The sequence below is a fragment of the Carlito syrichta genome, unplaced genomic scaffold, assembly GCF_000164805.1.
Source record: "Carlito syrichta isolate Samal-C Ts95f unplaced genomic scaffold, Tarsius_syrichta-2.0.1 Scaffold74866, whole genome shotgun sequence".
Classification (NCBI taxonomy): domain Eukaryota; kingdom Metazoa; phylum Chordata; class Mammalia; order Primates; family Tarsiidae; genus Carlito; species Carlito syrichta.
In genome coordinates this window covers 168525-180972 of record NW_007018962.1, presented here as the reverse complement: position 1 = coordinate 180972, position 12448 = coordinate 168525, and the positions used below count along the sequence as shown (strand labels likewise).

General features: G+C 40.6%; 1 protein-coding gene across 7 annotated transcripts in view; it reads left to right on the top strand.

The window, feature by feature from the left end:
• Window positions 1–12448, top strand: part of PDE8B (phosphodiesterase 8B) — a 104643-nt gene that overhangs the window by 1646 nt on the left and 90549 nt on the right. For 5 of the 7 annotated variants that reach the window (XM_021710065.1, XM_021710049.1, XM_021710054.1 and 2 more), the window contains exons 2-3: window positions 8325–8515; window positions 12037–12096. In XM_021710065.1, the coding sequence (XP_021565740.1) occupies window positions 8325–8515; window positions 12037–12096 (251 nt within the window). Of the gene's footprint in view, window positions 1–8265; window positions 8516–12036; window positions 12097–12448 lie in introns of those variants that run through there. The other 2 variants (XM_008053569.1, XM_008053564.1) reach the window with 1 other exon arrangement.

Genomic DNA, 12448 nt, shown 5'->3' with positions numbered 1-12448 from the left:
CAGACCTCATCTCTACAATAAATCAAAATATCAGCCGGGCGTGGTAGCGCATGCCTGTAGTTCTAGCTACTTGGAAGGCTGAGGCGGAAGGATCGCCGGAGCCCAGCAGCTCAAGGCTGCGGTGGCCGGGAACAGCCACTGCACTCCAGTCTGGGCGACAGAGTGAGACTCCACCTCAAAAAAAAAAAAAGTATAATTTGTCAAACTGTAAAATATTTCAAATATTCATAGAGGTACATACGGGTATCCACACCTGCCCCGCTTTTATCAGATATTAACACTGTGCCCTATTTGTTTCAATGAGTTTTTTTCGGAAACAAAAATTGCAGATAATCTTTAAGCCTTTTATTTATCCCTTCCCCCTCTTCCTTTCCTCTCTAATAGTAAACTATTTGTGTACTTACTCCTCATAGGTATGTGTCCATTCATAATGTCCACTCTTGCTTTGAATGTTTTTAAGGTCTCTTTGAAAAGTATCCTGCTGCAAGTATAATTCTTGCATTTGTTTTCTTCATTCAGCATCATTCAGTGTTATACCTAGGGGCACGTTGCCTAAGCTAAAATCACAAAGATCTACTTCTTTTCTTCTAAGAGTTTTATAGCTCTATGATCTGTCTTGAGTTAATTTGGTATGTGGCGTGAGGTGTAGGGATCCAGATTTGTTCTTTTACATATGAATATCTAGTCCTAGCAGCATTTGTTAAAAACATTCTTCTTTCTCCACTGAATTGTCTTGGCATCTTTGTCAAAAATCAATCAACCATAAATGTCAGAGTTCATTTCTGGATTATTAGTTTTATTCATTGATTCATATGTCTGTCCTTATGCTAGTACCACACTTTTTTGATCATGGTAGCTTTGTAGTAAGTTTTAAAATTGTGAAGTGTGAGTTCCCAAACTCTATTGTTGTTTCAAGATGGTTTTGGCTATCCCTTTCATCTTTGTATGAATTTTAGGACCAGCTTGTCAATTTCAGCAGGGGGTTGAGGGTGAGGAGCCAGCTGGGATGTTGATAGGGATTGCAGTGAATCTGTAGACCAATCAGGAGTATTATTATGTTAGCAATCTACAAACATGAAATGTCTTTATATTTTGCAGGATCTTGTATCCTGCAAAGTACTGAACTCATGTATTCATTTTTTATGGATTTCTTAGGATTTTCTATATACAAGGACCTGTCATTATTTCTTCCTTTCCAATCTAGATGTCTTTTCCCGCCCCCCCCCCAGCCTAATTGTCCTGGCTGGAACCTCCAGAACAATGACTTGTATAGTTTTTAAGATACTTTAGACCTTCTCCCAAAGTACTATTTTATACCCCAGCAAGGAACCATGGAATTTCTGGTTATTCCAAATCCTTGGTAATATTTGATGCTGTCAGTTTTTTAAATTTTAGCTACTCTAGTGGATGAGCAGTAGTACTATCTTACAGTGATTTAAATTTGCATTTCTCCATGACTAATGATGAGCACTTTTTCTTTTGCTGATTGGCCATTCCTCTGTTTTCTTTTGTGAAGTGTTTGGTCAAGTCTTCTGCTCATTTTTAAAGTTAGGTTAATTATTAAAAGTTATTGAGTTGTAGGAGTTATTTATATATTCTTGTTATACCTCCTTTGTCAGATTTAGAGAACAGTTTATCCCAATCTGTGGCTCTTTTATTCATTGTTATGACTCTGACTTTTATGAGCAAATATTTTTCATTTTAATGAAGTCTAATTTATCACTTTTTTCCTTTGATAGATATTTGCATTCTGTGTTCTAAAAATCTTTATCTACTCCCAGCTCAAGAAGATAACTTTTAATATTTTAGAGACTTTATTGTTTTAATTTTTAATTATAGATCTATAACTGATTTCAAACTAATTTTTGTGTGTGGTATAATATGGGATAGCCCCACCCCCCTGCCCTTGCTCCCATGATGATGTCTAGTTGTTCCCAGCTCCACTTGTCAAAAAGACTGTTCTTCTCCACTGAATTTCTTGGATGCCTTTGCTACTAATTCTTTTATATTTATTGCAACTTGTTTGGTGGCCAAGTATGTATCAATATTCCACAAAAAGTACTTCAAAAGATGTATTCTCTATTTGTTGGATAGAGAGCTCTATATACATGAATTAGTTCAACTTTATCAATTTTGCTCTTCAAATAATCTCTATTAATTTTGTGACTGATTTTGTGACTATATGATTTACCTGTTTCTCATTATAATGGGCTTCTCAAGATAATCAATATCTGTTAACATTTGCTTATATTTGGGGTCTGTGTTCTTCGGTGTATCCAAGTTCTTGATGGTTGTATATTCTTGGTGACTGTCTCTCTTATCACTATGTAGTGGGACTTTTTGCCTTATATTCTGTAACATCTTTTGGTAATATTGCCAGACCACCTTCCTTTGGTTAACACCTTTTTCATATAGCTTTTTCTGTTTTGTTTTGTTTTTTTGGAAACAAAAGATAGCAGATACTTCACAATTTTATTTTAAATATGCCTCTTTTAAGCAGCACATAGTTTTATTTTTCTTAAATCTGTTTCCATAATAGCTGTCTTTTATTAGATGAGTTCAGTCTGATTACATGGAGTGTGATTACTCATACAGTTGGTTTTATTTTGTATATTCTTTCTATTACTCTTTTCTGTTTTCTTATTTCTGTTTATCATCAAGTTGACAAAATTTTAGAAATTACAGTTTATTTTCTCTGATATTTGGGAGCTATTGGTGTACTTATTTTCTTTTAGTGGTTGCCCCTAAGTTATTTTTAATATATATGCTTAGTAGTCAAATTTTATAACAAAGTCTTGTTATATTGTATTTCTGTTCTCTCAAATTCTGTCCTTTGCAGAATTTAAATACCCCTTGACAGCCCCACTCCCTCATAACTGAAAACTGTTACTAGTAAATTTAAATTTATTATAGTTGCTACACTAAAACACACAAAAATATTTTTGTTTGTGCTTATAACCTGTAAAACATAATAATAAAATGAATACTGTGAACCTAACCACCCAGTGCAAGAGCTGGAATGTGGCCAGTGCTACTGTGTACCCCACATGGTTTCTGTCACATGAGTTTGGTCTCAAATGACAGCAGATGTAAGTGATTGAGAGTCCTTCTCTGCGTGAGGGACAGAATAATTAAGAGACTCTTTTTAAAAGATAACAAGCTCAACTTAGGGCCAAAGATGGCTTTACTACTTGGTCTCATTAAAACAGAGTCTGGCTCATTGATTCATCCAGTAGAATCTTTCAAGTACCTCAAGGCTCCATGCTCAGTGCTGCAGGGGAGAGAGATGGCATGATGCTTCCAGACCACAGAGAGTGGTCGGGGAGGTTGGTTTTCTTGTTTATAACACTAACTTTAGGAGCCTTGATACTTCGTCATATGTTTTACTGCTTCTGCTACTGACATTGCAACGTCTTAGAAAAATCAAACTATGTTTTAGTGCATTTTGTTTGTTTGTTTGTTTGATTTTATTTTTCCCTTGGAGAAAAATATCTATTCTGTTACTTTGCTGGAATGCCAAAAATATTAATTAGCTACACTAGCTGGATGGAGTGGGAAGAAATGGCTTGATAAGAATATTCCAGGATGTGGTTGCTTTTGAGGGTGCATTTCTGAGTTCACCAGGGAAATTTGCTCCCATCAGCACATGTAACATCACACAGAGCTGGCAGGAGCACAGTGAGGAACAGAGTGGACTAGAAGGGCAGCCTGATGCTGCAGAGGACATCTCTCCTGGGTAAGTGGATGTGACTCACAGTGAAAGTCAGATTTTCTAATCTTGGTTAGAAAAGAAAAAGTAGGAGTAATGTTATGAGGCAGTAGATTCAGATCAACATGATACCGTCTGAAAACCAAGTGGCTTTTCTTTGTCAATGCCTGGAAGACATTTACTTCCCTGGAGTGCAGAGTTAATGCTTCTGCTTAGAGAGTCCTGTCCCCACTCCCCTCACACTGAGCTTTCTAGCTGGACTTGGAGCACCCTGAGCTTTTTCTTAGCAAGGCAGTACCTTCCTTCAAAGCATATTCTTCCATGTTGTACGGATATGGATTTTTCTGGAACTGTTATATATTGGAGATTTTATATATTAGAGATCATGTGGCTTCGTGAGGGGCTGATCTTCACACAGCAAGGAAGACGACCGAGTGATGGAGACATTCAGACTCCGTGACTCACAATGGCAGCACCTCCTTAACTGTCTGTCCTTGCTGCTGCCACCCAGTCGTGTCTTCCACCTAGTCCAGCCACTGTGTTAGGAATTTGGGGTTGGTATTTCAGGGAGTAAAAACAAAACTGAGGCAGAGTAAGTTACTGAACACAGTAATTGCAAAGGCTTTAGGGTCAGGCCAACCTCAATCAAATCTTGCTAGCTGTGTGGCTATGGATAAGTCTTTTTTTTTTTTACTTTATTTTATTATAGAGATGTGGGGTCCAGGTCAGGATTAGGTACGTAAATAATCTATGTGCAGGTGAAGTTTGGGCCTTCAACTGGCCCTCAACTCCCTTGATTAAGGTACCCTCTGGATAAATTTCTTAACCATACATGCCTCAGTTTCCACGTCTGTAAAATGGGGATAAAATTCACCTACGAAGAGTTACTAAAAGGTTATTGAGTGCGATAGTGTATTTGAAGTATTTTCAATATAATGGTTGGCCCTTAGAAAATTCTCCTTAGCCTATAGCTATAATCAGCATCACTTTCCCTGGGACAGTTAAAGAAGGTTTCCAGACCATTTTTTCCTTACTTGACTGACCTCTCCTCTGATCCCAGTGGCCAATTGGTTGCAAATAACAGCTTACATAAAAAGGCAAATACATGAATAGGAAATATATTAGAAAAATAGCATAATTGTGTGTGTGTGTGTGTGTGTGTGTGTGTGTGTGTGTGTGTGTGCAGAATCCAAGGAAGAATTGAAAAACCATGACTTGGAAGGGTGGGCCCTCTCTGAGCTCTTGGGCAGTGGGTATTGAAGATTCTTCTTCCTTCAATATCTCTGCTATGAATGGCTCATGGTTCCCAATTCCCAGCCTCTGTGTCTATCTGCTCAAATTCCAAATTCCTAGAAACCGAATATCATTAGCCCTGCTGTAGCCTGGAGATGGGAATAAGGGGTACGATCCTTGAGACTTGGCTCCACCCCTTTCCTGGATCAGGTATCATATAATTTTCCAGAGCTAGGCAAACATTTTTTAAAAGGTGATTATTACAGCATTTTACTCTAGAGTGTGTTTTTTATTCTCATTGATTTTCACTTTACTTAGGAGTTGTATCATTACAAATTAGTCTTTCTAAATTAATTTTTATATATGGAAAGAATTTAAAATACCATCCAAAGAAATTCTCTAGTGAGCAACTTTATAATGTGAGTATTCCCGTTTAAAATGTAGATTTTATTATTCAGGTATGGTAAGGACAACAGGTCAGGAAGCGGTTGGCATTGAGACAACCGTTCCTCACAGTTCCCAAGAGGAAAGGGCCACCACACCACGCAGGGCCACATGGGCAACATCAAGGTGAGGCAGGAGGCAGAGGGAGTCAAAAGAAATGTGGGCAAAGAAAGGTTGAGGCAGGTTGTGCAAGTCTAGGATTAGCTAGTCTGAATGATTTCAGGGGCGCTGGGCCATCGCAGTTTTTTCTAGTTTCTGGTGCCTGACCTTGGGGTGATTAGTACAAGGGGACTGTGGCTCAGAATGTAAGTGCCAAAGAGAGTGGTGGGGCATGGACTCTGGATGGCTTAGTTGGAAGTGTGAAGGGCACACTCCTGGAGAGTTGCTTGCTGTCTTTAGGAATTAGCTAACCCTGGGAAGGGAGTCCCTCTAGTGTCGGCAAAGCCCCAGATGTCAAAGCATCAGAAACACAGAAAAAAGGAAGGCACAATTAATACAACCCCCCACCTCCAATCACTTTTGTAAATTTCCATGTGAAATCCAGTTTTCTAAGTTATCAACTGGCCTAGAAGCTCTTACCAGGGTCTAGCCCTCTGTGGTGAACTTGACCTCCTCCCACCCTCTCGCCCTTCTTCCTCCCTGGGGTCACACGGGCTCCCTGGCAGTCCCTTGAACACGTCAGGCACATGTCCTGTGGGCTTATGGAATCGACTGGAAGGCTTTCCCTCCACACATCATTGGACTTCCCTCCCTCTTCCCTTCAGGCATTTGTTCACATGTCATCTTCTCAGTGAGGCTCACCCCATGGGCCTACTTAGTACTGCTGCCAGCACTGCTCCTAACCCCTCCTCTGCTCTGCTGGTTTCCTCATAGCACCTTTCATTGTTAGCATCTTTTGTGATGTGCTCACTTCATCTGCCTATTGTTTGCTGTTTGTCCTTTTACCACCACATGTTCATCAACACACCTTCAGCAATTAAAAACAGAGTTTCTAAAGATTAGTGATATCTGTAGCAATGTCCAACAGGAGAATAGAGTTGTGTTCTTACTGTATTGGTCAAATATGGAGACATGATGGCCTCAAGGAAATACAGACTGGAGATTCTTATTTAGAAATATTAATAATTCAGCCAGACAGATGAGGGACAAGAAGTTCGTTTGCCTTCTCTGGATTTTAGGCTCTGTGTGTTGAGTTTCTCATATAAATCCATAGCTACACCATGCAAGGGACTATTGACTTTTTGCACTGGCCAGGTTATTCTACCTGATTTTTCTCATTGTGGCTCCCTTGTTGACAGTTTGGTTTGAAGGCTTTTTTGTCATTATCAAAATCTGCAAGGCTGTGTTCTTCTCTTTTCTCAAGAGAGCTTCTTCCTGCTTCATCCTAGAGGGAGCTCTGTGGCTGGAGATTTTAGGAGCATCCGGGCCAAACAGGGGAGACCCCAGCCAAGATGAGCCCTTACAAGTGTAGCTGCTTCGTATATTATTGGCCTGTGATTTTTAAGCCACATGCTAAGAAGGAAATGCCAAAATCATGCTGAAAAATACATTCTTTCTCTTCTGGAAACATGACATTTAAAAACAGAAAATGATTCAAACAAACTATAAAACAAATGGCATATATGAGATATACAGATATTTATTGATATTAAGGAACTATTGAGGAGATTTAGGTATGAAATGGTTTGTGGTTTTGTTAATTTTAAAAAGAATCTTTATCTTTCACAGATGCATATGGGTGAAATAAGATAACTGGGTTTGCTGCAATCTAATATGAGAGCTGGGAGGTGGGCAGGGTTAGAGGGGAACCCACATTGGTTTGGGGTTGGTTATTGATGAAGTTGGGTGATGGATACATAAGACCCATTAAATTACTTTTCTGTGTATTTTCTACTTTTCTATATATTTTCAATTAATAAAATATTTTAAAAATGTAATAATTGGACAGTTTGGCTTATTTCTGATTATAAACAAGGCACATTCAGTATTTCACCATGATGAATAATATTGACTATTGGCTTAAAAGCTCTTCGTGTGGAGAAACTGCTACTCTTTCATTCCTAATTGTTTAAACCAGAAGTGTATGTGGAAGAATATTAAATGCCTTATCAATATCTTGAGATTATGATAGGGTTTTCTTATTAGACCTATTGCTGGGAGGTAGTCTTACTTCTATTAATAGTAAAGCCCTCCTGCATTTCTCAGAAAACCCCAAATATTGACTGAGGATCTAGCAAGAGCCAGCCATGTGCTGAGCACAGGGAGTGCAGCAGGGAATGAGACAGGGAAGCCCTTGCTCTTCTGGTACCCAGTCCTGTAGGGAGAGAGGCCATAAAGTTATACATACGCTCAGGTCATGGTGAGCTGTCTCAGGTCATGGTGAGCTGTCTCTGGCTTCCTGGCTGGCAGGGAATCTGGTTCCAGAGTCCAGAGGCTTCTTTCCTGGGGGGAGAGGGGGAGGGGTGTGGGAGGTGGCTGTTTCCCAGTGAGGCAAATAGAGGCAAATATTCCTCAGTTTAGCTCCATCAGCTCCAGGGATAATTGACTCAGGTTAGAGTGTGGTTGCCCTGGAACTAAATCTGCATGCTGTATATATGAACTATACTCTAACCTGTGTTGGTTATCCCATTTACATTAAAAAAAAAAAAAAAACTAATTAGGAAATTAAGAATACTTGTCATTGCAGTGAATAGCAACCACCACCAGGCACCTTCTCAGCCCCCAAGCATTCAATTCTCACAGCTAACTTAGGTGGCACAGCAAGAGAAACTGTAGGCCAAAGAGGTGAAATAACTTGTTCAGAGACCACTGTAACCAGGTGGAGGTGTTTGAACCCAGGCAGCCGCCCCATTTTTGACCCATATACCATAGGCCTGATTTTTAACTGGTGTTTCTGAGAATGATGATTCCTGTCGAGATGCTCTTTTTGTTGTTTCAGGTTTTGCTGATCTTTGCAAAGGAAGATAGTCAGAGCGATGGCTTCTGGTGGGCCTGTGACCGAGCTGGTTACAGGTGCAATATTGCTCGAACTCCTGAGTCAGCCCTTGAATGCTTTCTCGACAAGCATCATGAAATTATTGTCATCGACCACAGACAGACCCGGAACTTCGACGCAGAGGCAGTGTGCAGGTTCCTTTCCTCGTTGAATATGCTTAATCACTGTTCACTTATTAGCTTAAAATGAACTTCACTTACAGATGTCTTTCTCTTTCAAATATTTCTAAAATATGAATTGATGTCTCTAAGCAGTATATACAAAGCTCCACGGTGAGAGCTATAGCTCCTTCCTGTGGATTCCTCTCGCCTCTTCTACTTCTCCACATTTGAGTTGCACTAAATTTAGAGGTGTGAGCTGGGCTCTCCTGAACACTTCAGGGTATTCCCCCCACCCCATGTATATTGCTCATTAAAAAAACATTAAAATTCACACCATTCTCATTATACAGATACGGGTTGGATTTAAACCAGCTATTTTAATCTTCATTATTCTGTCCCAAAATGAGCATCAGAAATGTGTGAAGTATGGATTTTTCCCTGCCTTACACAGATGGATAGATCCCACAGCAGGCTTCCCCATCACAGAGTGAAGGCAGCCATTTGGCAGCAGCAGGAACTCTTCCAGGGACCCCAGCCCCTGCTTGTGTACAGACGAGCTTGCACCCTGGGGAGGAGACACAAGCCCCATCATAAATAAACATGCAGTCCTGAGAGTGAGCTCTGGATTGGCTGATTCCTTTAGCAGAAGTGGAATGCTTTGAAGCCAACGGGAAGAGTTCACTAATTAAACACTAGGCCAGGACAGAGTCCAGTTGCATGCGGAGCTGGAATTTTCTTGAATATTTGCAAAGAAACTGAAAGGTGGGAAATGGTTTCTCAGAACCTTCAGTACCCTGACAAGAAATTCATGAGCTAAGAGAAGTTTCTTATCATGGGAATCACCTTGCTGTTTTTGAAAAATGACTTTTAGTTTCCCAAATAATAATTTTTCTCAATTAAAAATTTTTTTTTGGTCTCAAAATGTTTTTAAAATGTTTTAGTGGTCTCAAATAACCTCACCTTTCTGCATGGAAGTGGTTTCCTATTTAAGAATATATATAACTATACATTCAACATATAAAATATTTGAATGCTATTCTCAGTATTAAGAGGTTTTTTTAAAAAATTATTTTCAAGGTAGAATTGAGTCCTATATAACTATGTCTGATTTTTCTTGGTCTTCACTTACTTTTCTTACATGGTTGTGTATTAGACACACCACAGCTCTTTGTTCATGCATAGAATGATTTATGCATAGAAAAGTTTTAATTGTAAAGTAAAAATTAATAGGAAGAAATCTTTTCATTCAGGCAAAGGATTTACACTCTTCTTCGAATCTGAAGAGATAGGTTTGTTTCCTAACAAATGTATTTCTGTCTTAGCTGCACAGATAAACAATGGGGGAGTCTATGCCATTCTGAAGTTAGGGATATACATCTGGCCAGGTTCTGAGTGCTTGCCTCCCAGCACATATGCTCTAGGGAGAAGGATGGGTGGCACACTCCTGGCAGATGTGTATTCTATATTGTCATCTGTGCCCTGGATCCCTGGCCCTTTATCTGGTCTGGACCTCAGCCTAACACACCTCTTTCTCTCAGGTCTCCAAGGAAGAAGTGTAGGTCTCTCTTAGCACATGAGTTCCTTGGGAGGAATGAGAGGGAAGAGGCAGACAGCAGGAAGCAGCCCCAAACACAGAAACCCATCCCAGAAGAAACCATGAGAGTGTGTGCGCCCGCCTGGTTATGCCATTACGTGTCTCAGTCTCTTGCCTGAGACTCACCCCTTCGTAGGTAGCACGCCCATGCTGCTTCACTGGCGGGCGGGCAGGCTGGGTGAGGGTGAAATGCACCCAGTGTTTCCCTGGACACCAGAGCATGTCTCTGAAACCCTGAATAGTTTTCTCATCAAGTGCTGACTGCTGTTTCTGGAAGTATCCAGTAGGCTCTTAGGTGTAAGATAAGTATATCTTCGCCCTCCATGTGGGTGGTGGGTGGTGGGTGGGACATCATCTCTGCTGGTGGCACGGGAGGTTTCCTGACTTGTCCCTCCTGCTCCCACCCTGGGAGTTGTAGCATCCTCTCCAGAGGAGCGCTTTCAAATACCATTTCTCCAAGTGGGGAAACTTTACTTCCCAGGAACTCGGCAGCTGATGATTTTCTTGAACCTTCTGTCCACAGGGAGTGAGGTATCAAGAAACAAGACACGGAGAAGGTACAGAGTTTTGAGAAAGGCCAGGGAATTTTGGAGTTGAAGAGGATGAAGGAGTATGAACCGACTGTCCCTAGGGGAGCAGTAGTGCGCACACGTTAAAAGTGGAGAGGAGCAGAATGCCCGTAGCCAGAGAGAAAAACATATACATGTTGTCTCACAGAGAACTCAGGAGTATTTCTGTGCTTGGAGATGATGGTTTCCCTCCAAGGAAACTCAGAGTAAGCAGAGGGCAACCCCAGGGAAAAGGTCAAAGCAAGCATGCTGATTTGCACTGAGAGTCAAGTATGTGGCCTTTTATTAAAAGTTTGTCCAGGCTGGGCTCGGTGGCTCAGCCTGTAATCCCAGCACTTTGGGAGACTGAGGCGAGCGGATTGCCTGAGCCCATGGGCTTGAGACCATCCCCAGCAACTTGGCGAGACCTGGTCTCTACAATAAATAAAAAATTAGCCAGGTGTGGTAGCACACGCCTGTATTTCCAGCTACTTGAAAGGCTGAGGTGGAAGGATTGCCGGCGCCCAGCAGGTTGACACTGGGGTGGCCGTGAGTGTGCCACTGTACTCCAGCCTTGGCAACAGAGTGAGACTCCAACTCAAAAAAAAAACCAAAAAAACAAAGAAAAAAAGTTTGTTCAATTCAAAATCCCCTTACCAGAATAGTCTGGAATTTGGGCTATAGCATAGCATAGCTAAGAAGAGTCACAGACCTCAACATTTTATATTCTTATATATATTTTTTTCTAGTTAAATTCCTAGAGAATAAACTGTCTACAGGTGGTCTTAGTACAACAAACATCATTATACTGTGACAGTTACTATATTGCAACATTTCCCAGCCCCAGCTGATGGTCAAGTTGTTTAGATTATTTAAGCACAAGCAACAGTAGGACTGAAAAATTTGAGTGGCTCTTTGTACCGTCCTTAATAGACTTTAACTTGCATTTGCACATCCAGCTTCCAGCAAGGTTTTAATTTGTAGTATAAGGCCAACTTTCTGAATATCTATTTAAAAAGGGAAAAGATCCAACCCAATTAGCTCCCCCAGGTACATACTGATAAGAAGAGGATTGCAAGACTGCCAATTTTTTTTTTTTTTTTTTTCAGAGTGGAATTTTAATCAAAGAACATGGAATTTAAGTGGAATTTGCCAATTTCTGAAGTGGAAAATTGGCAGGTCTGACCTGTTGGATAATTGCCTGGGAGTTCAAAAAAAGTTTTTATTAAATAAAATGAAGGGATTGTTCTAACCCACAAGGGCATCTTTCTTTGTTGTCTTCCATGTGTTTTGAGACCTTTGATTAGAGAAAGATTTGATCTTGTGCCATTTTCACTGTGAAGAAGTTCCACATTCCCTGACGGTAACAAAGCCCAGATGCCCTTGTTTGACTTGGAGCCTTCTCGTTGCAGGTCGATCCGGGCCACAAACCCCTCTGAGCACACGGTGATCCTCGCGGTGGTTTCTCAAGTGTAAGCGCACCTCCTGTCCCTGCTGAAAGGAGTTCTGTTCATTCTGAAACACTCGTCTGATGTCATTCAGTCTTTGCACTTAGCAAGGCCATGGGCTTATTCTGGACCCTAAAACCATCTTTAGATCTTGCTCTTTTGTTGTTGTCGTTGTCATTGATTCACAAGTTCCTATAAATATTTAGGCTTTTCTATCATATATGAATGTCCTTAGCACATACTCATGCACCTCAAGAAAAAAAGTTCACTTGTTACGTGCCAGAAATTAATGGAAAATCTGAGAAGGAGGAAGTCTGGAGAGAACATTGTCCCAGTCTGTCTTTTTTCTCTGAAGAAAAGAGATGGGGATACGCTT